Source organism: Stegostoma tigrinum, chromosome 14, assembly GCF_030684315.1.
Source record: "Stegostoma tigrinum isolate sSteTig4 chromosome 14, sSteTig4.hap1, whole genome shotgun sequence".
NCBI classification, from domain to species: domain Eukaryota; kingdom Metazoa; phylum Chordata; class Chondrichthyes; order Orectolobiformes; family Stegostomatidae; genus Stegostoma; species Stegostoma tigrinum.
In genome coordinates, this window is record NC_081367.1 from 61,157,045 (window position 1) to 61,168,156 (window position 11,112).

An 11,112-nucleotide genomic window follows, 5' to 3' on the forward strand; every position below is an offset into this window, starting at 1 on the left:
GTGTGAAGCTGGTTGAATACAGCAGGCCAAACAGCACCAGAGGAGCAAGAAAGTTGACGTTTCGTATCAAGACCCTTCAGAAGAAGGGTCTCGACTCAACGTCAACTTGACTGCTCCTCTGATACTGCTTGGCCTGCTGTGTTCATCCAGCTTCACACCATATTAACTCTGATTATCTAAGTAGTTGCGAATTGGACAGAAAGAATATCAGTGAATATTTCAAATGTTGATTGTATGATGGAGACATCATGGGTGAAGCAGCTGAAAATTGTTGGACCTCAGAGTGACACTACCCTGAAGAAATACTGCAGCAAAATCCTTTGGCAATATTGACCCTGAAAGATCACCAGAATGATGCTGAGGCTAAAAGGCACAAATTGAACACAGGTTGCATGACTTTGGTTTGTGCTCCCTCGAGTTTATAAGGTTGAGAAGTGGTCTGATTAATTATTTAACTTGAGTATTGGATTCAGTAGGGTAGATAAAATGCTACCACAGTCATCAGTTCCAGAATGGCCTTAAAGAAGGAAGCATTATCTTAAAATTAGAGCAAATTCATTTAGGTGTGGAATCACAAAGGTACAGGGTGTAGTTTGAAACCCGCTCCCCGGGTTGGGTTGGGTTAGGTTAGGGATAGGGTTAGACCATGGAGTGTCAGTCATCTCAGACAACTAAGGCCATATTGGTCATTTTTAAAAAAATTAGCATCAATTCCTTAAGGTTTTCTTAGAAATACTTCCATTAGACGTTAACTTCCATTAGGTTAGACCATGATCTAATTGGTTCATGGCATGGGGTGAAGAGGCTGAATAACCTACTTCATCAGTTTCAATTCTGAAGCATAAATTATTATTTAAATTTTATTATTAGATTAGATCCTTACCTAACTTTCAGTTTATTTTAACGATCGCTAATTTGTGATCCTTAAAAACTGCTTGCTTGTGATCTTGGCTCTATAAATTGGAACTTTATTTTCTATTTTAGTCTGCAGCAATAATGAATTCCCTGGTCCTGTTAGATTGACCAATGTGGCTGTTTGTATGTGCTTGAGACCAGCTAGGTGGTGATTGAAAATTTGTTTTATTTATCTCATTCATAGGTTATCAAGCCTCAGAGTCTTCTACTGAACATGCAGAGGAATACAGAAAATCTGAATGTACCAACCACAAAAATAAGCAGGAGATTGCCATGGGATTGAAGGAAAATGCAAATACTGGCAAAGAGACTGGGAATTCACCTCTACGCATTGGAATGAGCATGGAAGAGGAGAATGAAAAAATAGTGGAACAAATCATGAAAACATACTGTAAACAGCAAGAGAAGCTGAACACAACTATTCAGCAGAAGAAGCATCTACAAATGGTAATGAAGCAATATTATTACCAACTGGTTAGGGAGTGTTAACATTTCAAAAGAAATCTGAGTACCTTATTTTAACCAACAGGGCTACACCACAAGATTTGATTATTTTTTGTTTAGTTGTTAAAAAATGTAGCCAGAAAATTAAACAAAAGCACCATTGGTAAGGTTCATAACTATATAAGTTGTAATGTTAGGTTTATTTCTTGTTTCTTCTGATAATTCTTGTTTTATCAGACTCGCATCTTAAATTTATTTACTTCTGTGGGTAACAGCAACAAGTATGCTTCTAATCGGCTGGAGAATTTTCCTCAGCTTCGTCTATTCTTGGCTGTAAAACTGGTTAGACAATGAAATCAGATTTACAATTTTCCCGTATAAAAACTGACACCTCTAAGCTAAACAAAATCAGAAATTGCTGGAAAGCTCAGCAGGTCTGGTAGCATCTGTGGAGAGAGATCAGAGTTACGTTTTGGGCCCAATGACCCTTCGTCAGAACTGAACTAAATGTTGAATCATTAGATGGAAGTGGCTATTATGTTGCTAAAGTTTGTTTTGATTTTTTAAGCTATATTTTCTGAAGGTTGATGCTTTTGAAAGAAAAAAGTCAGACGAACGAGACGTTCAATCCTATGATAGGTAATTACGAACCCCTGCATTTCAGGTGGTTAGATTGAGTTTATTTTGCAAATGGATGTATTTCTAAGAAAACCCTAAGAAATTGATGCTAATTTTAAAAAATGACAATATGGCCTTAGTTGTCTGAGATGATTGACACACCAGGGCTCTAAATGCTTACTCTGCATTACACAACTGAACAAAGCATGAAATTCAAATAAGATGAACCATTTAAAATAATTAATTTATAGTATAACTAGACTAGTTACATTGATACATATTCTTTGAATTGAATGGCTTTCTGCTGCTATGTTTTTTTTGCCAGGAGCTCTCTTATGGTTAGGAATTATGAATTGAGACTTCGAGAAAAATTTGTAGTCATTTTTGTTTATAACCGCAAATTGCAAATGGTCATGTGAAATGGCTTTTGATGTATGTATAGTACTTTGATGTAAAAACCCAGAATAGAGGCATATTTTCAATTCCCTGGAGACTGCGGTTATTTTTGAATCATGACTACTTGTATCGTGATGGAAGATATCAGAAATGGCATAAAATTTCAGTGTGTTAATTTGTAGTAAGCATTTGATTAGTATGATGTCCATGCAGTTAAGCAGATTTGCCCTAGTGTATTAAAACTAATTCCTTAAGGTTGATTCCCTGATCGATGCATGTTGCTGTATGTTTGAATATCGATAATTTCACGTAAGTTTGACATTGACATGCATAAATGGATGAGAATCACTCAAAAATCTAAAGCTTTTTGACATAACAACATACCCATTTTCTTATGAGGAACAAAAGTAACTTTTAACCTACTTTATAAAATTATATATTTAATCACAGGCACAATAGTATTTTCTGATTTGCGATCTATAATTTGTGGTCAGGATTATCTGTTTCTTTGCTCGGTAATGCACAAATTTTCATGCAGTTTAAAGAGTGGGAATTTTGAAAACCTAGATCAAGTAACAAAACCGATCAGATATGTAATTGAAATCTTTCCTTATTTTCTGTTCAGGAGGTGGAATTATTACAAGTCACAAAGCGGATGAAACTCAAAGAATTGACTGAAGACAAGCTTGGGCTGGAGCAAGAGCTGGATTCTCTGCAGTCTGAGCATGCTCAGAGAATGAATGCAGTCTGTGATGAACAGGCAGAGTTAGAGTGCCGACTGGATCAGCTGAAGCAGGGTTGTATTTGTGACCATACAACAGAACGGAGCCAAGAGGCTGAGTATACAGAGCAGGTATGTGCTTGCTGATTGTGTTGCTTACAGTAGGAATTTTAAAAAATGAGACTTAAATTCATATCTGAGCTTAAAGAAATGAAAAAGAAAATGCCATATTTGCATCAAATATTTTACAACATAGTAATTTGTAGAATACAGATTGATTTATAACAACTCTTTTTCTGGATGGAAATAGTGACCCGTGTGTATCTGAATTTCTGGTTGAGCCAAGACAATATAATCAGATAGTGGAATTTGAATTCAATGAAAGAGTGGAGGAGTTAAGAGTCTATATATGACTATGAGTCGATTGTTGATTGTCAGAAAAACCCAGCTGGTTCATTAATGTCCTTTAGGGAAAGGAATTACCATCCCTACCAGGTCTGCCCCATGTGACTTTAGACCCATGATGATATGGTTAATTGTTAACTGCCCTCTGGGAAATTAGGGGTGGGCAGTAAATGCTGGCATATCTAGCAAAGCCCTCATCTCGTAAATGAATTGAAAAAACTTTTAAAACAATAACAACTTTGAGGATTGAATCTTTTTGAATACAATCCGAATGAGATGACCTGGATTTGATAAATGGATGAACAACCCCAAGATTATTACAATTAAAGGCAAAAATCCATGTTTACTTGAAGGACTAGAAATAGAGGTGTAAAAACCATAAACAAAGCGTGGTCCTGACTTATCTAAACAGAGTATGAGTGAACTGGTGAGTTTGCAGTTACTCCCGTTAAAGTTACAGATTATACATGTGGGTACCAGAATTGAAAGGATGATTTGAAGGGAAAGTTACGTTGGTTAGACGTCTATGTGGGACATCCCAGATACGGAAGGTTGCCATAAGAGACAGATTAGAAGCAGTGTTATTGTTTTGGGTTTATTGGCAAGATTTTATGCAGAAACCAGTAGCCAGCTTAGGAGCAGCTTTGAGACAGGAGTTGGACTGAGTCAGGAGGTGTTATTTAAAACAAAAGCTGTAGACCAGTGGCAGAGGGTTATCAGAAAGCGAAGGTGTTTTCCGATTCGGAATCACTAAGCAAAAATGAAGTGTATCACATGCTTGAACTGTGGTGTATATATAGTTAAGTGTTTGGGTTTGCCTGGTCAGATGTTAACGTAAAGGCCATAGGAAATCTCCTACCTCAGAACAGTCGGAACTTTGAAGGGAATTGTAATGAATTCTTGAGAGTTGTCCCAGGAGATGTAAAGAATGGCGTAATTGTACAGGGGATCTCTGGAAATAGTGGCAGTGTCTGTTAAGATTTTTAGTCTTAACAAACAAGCATTTATGAAATAATATTGTTAGTATTACTTGCTTTGTTTAACTCTCATGCAGTAATTGTTTTTCTTTAAAATGTGAAATCTTGTAGAGCAATTACTTCAGTTGATGAGTGAGAGTTTGAATTTGTTATTAAAAGTTACTGGCCTCCAGTAACAATTTAGTTTTTGGTATTTCTGTTTCCCGACCTGCAAAAATCTGTGCGTGTTCCAAATGTGATGTTCATGTCGTCTGACAAAAGTTATTTTTCTTGTAAGCTGTGACTGAAGTATTCTTTAAATATTAGTCAAATTAACTTGCTGCTGAAATAGATCTTTACCGATTTGAATCCAGCTTTAACTTCAGTCTGGTTTTATCCCCTTATTTCCACTATATTGTACAGTTATCAGAGTTGAGGCAGAGACTGGATCGAGCAGAAGCAGATCGCCGAGAACTTCAAGAAGAACTAAGATGTGAACGTGAAGCACGAGAAAAATTGGAAGCCATGGTTAAAGAACTGAAGCTTCAGATCTTAGAAAGCTCTGGAAATAAAGTTGGCACTGGGGTGAACTCTGTAGCAGAGTGATAATAGAAGCTTGACTGATGACCAGCTATTTGAAGTGAAGTAATTTTTAGAATTGGTCAAAAAAGGAAGACTGTTGAGTTCAGTCCTTGAACCTACAGCTGCAAGAAATCTTTGCAACTGTGTAGCAGCTGCATTGGAGATACTGGAGTTTATTTGAACTGATTCAGTTTAGAGCAAAAAATAGAAACCCTGGTTTAAACTCATTCAGTTTTGTGTATATAATGCTCACAGTCAATACAAAGCAAAATGCCATAGCATGGGAAAAATGTTGTTTCATTAGCTTCGGAAAAGTTATATGCATGCAGAGCCAGTCAAATGCAAAATTGGTTTTCTGTCTTCTTTCTCAATGCCTTTGTAAATGGCTTTTGTTAAAAGCATCAGCAACATCAGTACTGGTCCTTTTGTTTATTGTAGAATCCTGTTTACTTTATAAATTGCATAGATATGCTGGCAGCTTGTTTTGTAATTTGTTACTATTTGAAGATTCAAACAAAAACCTCAAATGTATGGTTTGGATTTGCATGTGTTCTTACTGGTGCTCGTACTCCTCATCTCCTCTGAGCAACTTGTCCTAACATACAGGACAGACCGGAGCTTGGGATTTTGAAAAGTCCAAACGGATGTGATTTATTAATGTCACAGCTGAAAAATACCTAGGCAGATGTTTTTCACTTTTATCAAAAGACGGGCGAGGTGATATCTAAATTACCATTTCATATCAAGTCATGTAAATGTTCAGTTTTAACAGGGCACGGTCACAGTTTCATGTAATTTTCTCAGTGTTGACAAAATGTATAATAACATTTGTTAAATTCTCCAAATTTTTTTGCTATTTACCTATCTTTAAGACACTGACTTCATGCTGGCATGATTCCTTTTGGGACTTTGCGACCTGAAAGTTGTGAACATTGCTAAAGAGTTGGAGCCAGGCTTTTAAAGCCTGATTTGTACCATCATGCAATGTCCACACACGCTTGTCCAACTGGAGCCACTTGAAAGTGATCAGTGGAATTAGGAATAGTTTCCAGTTTATTTTGCTCCAAATTTTGGGGAGCTAGAACTATTTTTAGAACCCACTGCTTGCATCTCAGTTGAAATTAACCAATGCAGAATTGACCTGGCATTGAATCTGGGAAATCCCTGCTCTGTGCAGCAAATGGGAATGTGTTGTCTGTTAAAAACCATTTTAATTAATTTTATGTAGTTCTATGACAAAATATAAGATGGTTCTGAAACAAACATAGAAAATAAGTGAGAACTAAGTATATTAATGGGAACTAAAATACGCAACTATATGAATTTAAATATGGATGGAGAATCTATTAGCTCACTGGCTTTTCATTGCAGGTGCAACTTGTGTTCTTGTATATATTTGACACTCGTAGAAAAAAAGAATAATTTTATTCTGATTTTGTGTCAGGAGATCTTCTAATTGCCATGTGTGAGGTTACGCATCTACCTCTTTTACTGACCTTTTAGCTGCTATAGTGACATAAATATAAGCTGGTACTATTCTGGTCCAGTGTTTGCATGACATTACGATAGGTGTATTGCATCATGCAATATTGATCCCATTGGCAAGATAATGAACTAAATTATTATTTCAGTTCCTGTTCAGGATTTATCATTTTCTTCGAAGTTTTACATTGGCAACTTAATTAACAATGTTTATCTGGTCTTCCATACTAATTAGGGTGTCCATCAGTTTGGTAGTTAATTGTCACACTAGTCTGCCAAAGGGCTGGTATTAGTGGACCTGATGCCTTGTTCCAGTGTTTCATATTTTGTCAATTCCAAGTTTCTCTACTTACTTTTGTTGTGCAGAAGTGTATGATGCAAAGTTGAAAATTAACATTTCCTCCCAGATGTTTATATAACTGTACCTCACATTTTCTTTACCATTGCAAACTTTGCCTTTTGTGCATTGAGATCCCTTTTTGTGCAAGTTGACCTAACAGCGGCATTTAAAGTTAGGGCTATTAGTTAAAGGCACTAGTAGCTATTAAATTTGTGATTATGTTTTTTTTAAATAACGTCTTTGTGTATAAAGACATAGTCAAATATGGAAAGTGACTTGGGCTTTAAAAACCGATGAGGATGGTGAGATTAATAAAATAGCACAATAAGCGTCAAATATTAGACATGAGCAAATTTGATTGAATTCATGAATCAACTTAGCTAGTAGTCTTAAAGATTAATCTTGAAGTTAAATTGCATGCCATAACTTCAGGATTCTTTGTGTGTGCAGTAACGTAGAAAAAGTTGATGGGACTATAATTTTCCCAATACTAATTGCCAAAATGCCTCCATTTTATATGATTTATGTTAGGAAAGTTATATTCAAAAAGAATCATAGCTAATGTATGATGGATGATGTGAATTTTGATTTATTTAATCTAATTTCATTGGCTTTGTGAAACAATAACTTGTGTTACAGTGAAAGTCTGCAGCATTGAAATTAAAACAAGGGGAGTAATGGTAGACCATGTATGTGTATAGTTTGTTTCTTGCGCTCTGTTGAATGAAGCAATGCAACTTGCACAATGGAGGGGTGCTATAATTGGCATTAGTCTTTTGGGATAGGCCAGCATACAATAGTCATGATTCTGACTCCTGATGTCTGTAAATTGGAAAGTTGGGTCATGCTGGGTGAGAGAGGACTGGATTAAACTTCTTTGATACCTTTATGATTGAAAAACCTGTTGTGATTCATTGTACAAGTGTCAGAAATTAAATGAAGTATTGATAATTTATAGAACAGTCAATGAATTCATGAGCCCTGACAATTTGAACTTGCCTATCAATATAATTTCCTACCTCCATGGTGTTTTCTTGTATAAACAGCTTTAGCTCTAGCCACTTGTCATTGTTACTTCACCCCACTGCAAAATCAGAAAGCTGAGCCAAATCAAGAACTGCTTTTCTTTTGTGAAATTGAGAATCTCCATGGAAGTTTAAACTTTCTCCATAAACAATAGGTTTTGTGTTAATAGAGCTTTAGCTAGTGTGATAAAATGAATTTCCTGTCATTAATTTCTGGATTCCTGTTTCAAAATAACCACGCTAGAAAAATTCTATTCTTGATGATATGAATGCATGTGGTAATTGAATACTACTAATTGGCTACTCAATTTCTCAGTTGTTCTATCAATCTGCTAGCAAAAGAGACTCGTGTGTCAGATATATTAAAATTATAAACACATCTATAAAGAATGAATTTAATATTTGGCTGCACTGAAAATACAGTACAAATATGGTTTATTAGAACGTAAGTTCTGCTGAAAATTGTGTGCCTCTATATATTAAATTTCAGATAAGCGGCTTGTTACTTCACAATTTAATGAAAGTATGATCATATTTTTATATTCAAACTTGTTTAAAAAAGTTTAATTTTCCTGTCTCTTTAGTTTTCAGGTGCTGAGTGTGATATTTGGTTAAGCAACCCCAAATATGTAAATTTACACTTTTTTGGTGCAGGGAAGTATATTAGTTGTTCCTCAAATTTAGGACAAATCAAACAATTTGATGAGACAGGAATAATGTACTGCTGTATTTCCTTCACGTTTCTTGGTTTTCACCTCAATATAAAAGAGAATAAACCTTCCCAAAATAATTAAAAAGAATATATCATAAAGATTACTTCTGAAAGGTTAAAGCAAAGTGCATTATTTTTCTGTTCGGCTTACGTTCTCTCAAATATTCTCGTGGCTTTGATTCTTAATGATCTATAAGCAGCCTATAATTTCAGAAGTACTGCAGAAAGAGATACACTTGCGACCAAACATTACATTAGGTTTAGGATGTTGAAATTAGGAGATAATTGCTGCACTTATTTTTATCTCTCTGATGTGGAAGGAATCTCATTGATTGTTGCATGATAATTTTCTCCCTGGCTGTGATTGATATTCTTCAGAAATATGTATTTGAGGATTGTTGGCATTTAGTGGTAGTTGCCCTGTTTTTGTATTGTATTTGGCTCTGCTTTGTTTTGCCAATATTATTCAATGGAAAGCCAAACTTTCATTTGGTCATTTGGATTTAGCCTGAACTAGCAAAAAGCAAAATTAACAGGTAGTGCTGATGGAAAGCTTTCCATGTAATAGAAGTTGTGAAATTAACAGTAAAAAGAAAAGAAAATGTTGCAAAAAGAATGTAACTCTGAGTGTATTACTCAATAAAGCATCACGTTAGTCACTGTCGAGTTTTCTCTTGCACAAGGAGAGGTAAAGAGAATGTTAAAGCATGAAAGCGCCACATATTTTTGTCAGTTGTGTTAATGTGTAATTTTAGTGCAATTTTAAATCATTTTAAATTTGCTTTTCAATGGTTAGAGTAAATTTGGTGTCTGGATTTATCTGAACCTGACTGATGACCCAATCCCGATAACTACCTGGCTACAGCTCCACTTTGAAGTTCAAGGTATAGTGCTGTATGAAATCTTGTAACAAGTGAGCTTTCATTGAGGAGTTTTGACACTGAACGTAATAATATGGTGATCTAAAATTTCTTTGCTTCTTGCCTTTAAGCATTTTATCTTTTTGGATTGGTAGGGGAGGGATGTGGGAGGGACCTGCTTGTGTCAGAGATGTTGTTTGGGGTCAAGTAATGCATCTGCAGTGTTTGGCCAGTGACATCCCAACCATCATGTATGTTACCAAGGATTTCTGGATTTAACCCACACAGCTAGGAACAGTTGACACACACATTGTGAATAAAGGTGAATCCACACATGATATACAGTATTAACACAATGTGATAATGCTTCTATTTACGCACTTCTAAATGGAGAGAGAAATGTCTCCACTCACCAGTTAAACCTGCCGAAGGCTTCAATGACATTCCTGCAACAAAAAGTGTCAACGGTTTAGAAAACTACAGTACTGTGACATAAAAAGCAATTCTGTGTTTAGATTCCAATGATTGTATTTTATAATCCACTTTTGAAATTTACACAATTTCTACAAATATTATAATAGATGATGTGTACAGTATAATTATTACATGCAATATGTCACAATGTTGCATATATCTAAACTTGTATATAATGGGAATGGTTATATCAATACAGGCAAAGTCAGAAACAGTTTTGAACTGGGTAAATCTTTGCTTTTATCAGGTACTTCCTTATATCAGATTGTACAGAAGTAGATTTTAGCTAAATGTACCTGGGAAGCTGAGAAAAAGGTATTGGTACTCAAAGGTTGAGATAACAAAGTTTGATAGTTTGTTTAATTCATGTTTGATCATTCTTTGCTATTACCAAGTTGCAATGAAAAGTGTATTACCAACACCTTAACCCAAAGAGACTTCCTGTCGAAGAAGTAATCTTATGATTGCCTGCGATATATTATTACATGGACATTTTTCCAGTATTTACCTCATGAAAGCAATGCAGATTTTCTATTGTCTTGCCAACATAATTGCAAGGTGGTAAACGTAAAATATTTACAGATGTACAGCACCTGGTTATTGTAATGTAAAATGTCTGTTGTATTTATTTTCCAGAATCTTGTATAAGCAGCGTACTGAACCAAAATGGTGATGATTGAAGCTGTGCATGTAACCGATAGTTTACATTTTTTGTACATTGTTCACCTTTGTAAGAGTCCATATTTAAACCATGATCAAAAAATGTCTTAAAAAACCAAAACAATTTCAGACGAAACTGCATGAACAGTCAGTCTGAAGCACAATGATTAAAAGTTTCTGAATAACTATAGTAGTTAATTTCTGTGTCTATACTAAAGCTGGTGAAATTTGGGAGGAATATTAATGACATTTTATTTAAGATGACCTCAACATAGCGTAATGGGATTTCAGCCACATTTTTAAATAGATAACCACAATAGAAACAAGTCTGTGGTATATCCGAGATAATGGGAACTGCAGATGCTGGAGAATCCAAGATAACAAAGTGTGGAGCTGGATGAACACAGCAGTCCAAGCAGCATCTCAGGAGCACAAAAGCTGACGTTTCGGGCCTAGACCCTCTGATGAAGGGTCTAGGCCTGAAACGTCAGCTTTTGTGCTCCTGAGATGCTGCTTGGCCTG

General features: G+C 35.5%; 1 protein-coding gene across 1 annotated transcript in view; it reads left to right on the forward strand.

Moving 5' to 3' along the window:
- Positions 1–10,716, forward strand: part of LOC125457814 (ski-like protein) — a 74,787-nt gene extending 64,071 nt beyond the window's left edge. The window contains exons 5-7 of the mRNA XM_048542449.2: positions 1,100–1,362; positions 2,999–3,226; positions 4,879–10,716. Of these exons, the coding sequence (XP_048398406.1) occupies positions 1,100–1,362; positions 2,999–3,226; positions 4,879–5,061 (674 nt within the window). The 3' untranslated portion in view covers positions 5,062–10,716. The remainder of the gene's footprint in view (positions 1–1,099; positions 1,363–2,998; positions 3,227–4,878) is intronic.
- The last annotated feature ends 396 nt before the right edge of the window (positions 10,717–11,112 follow it).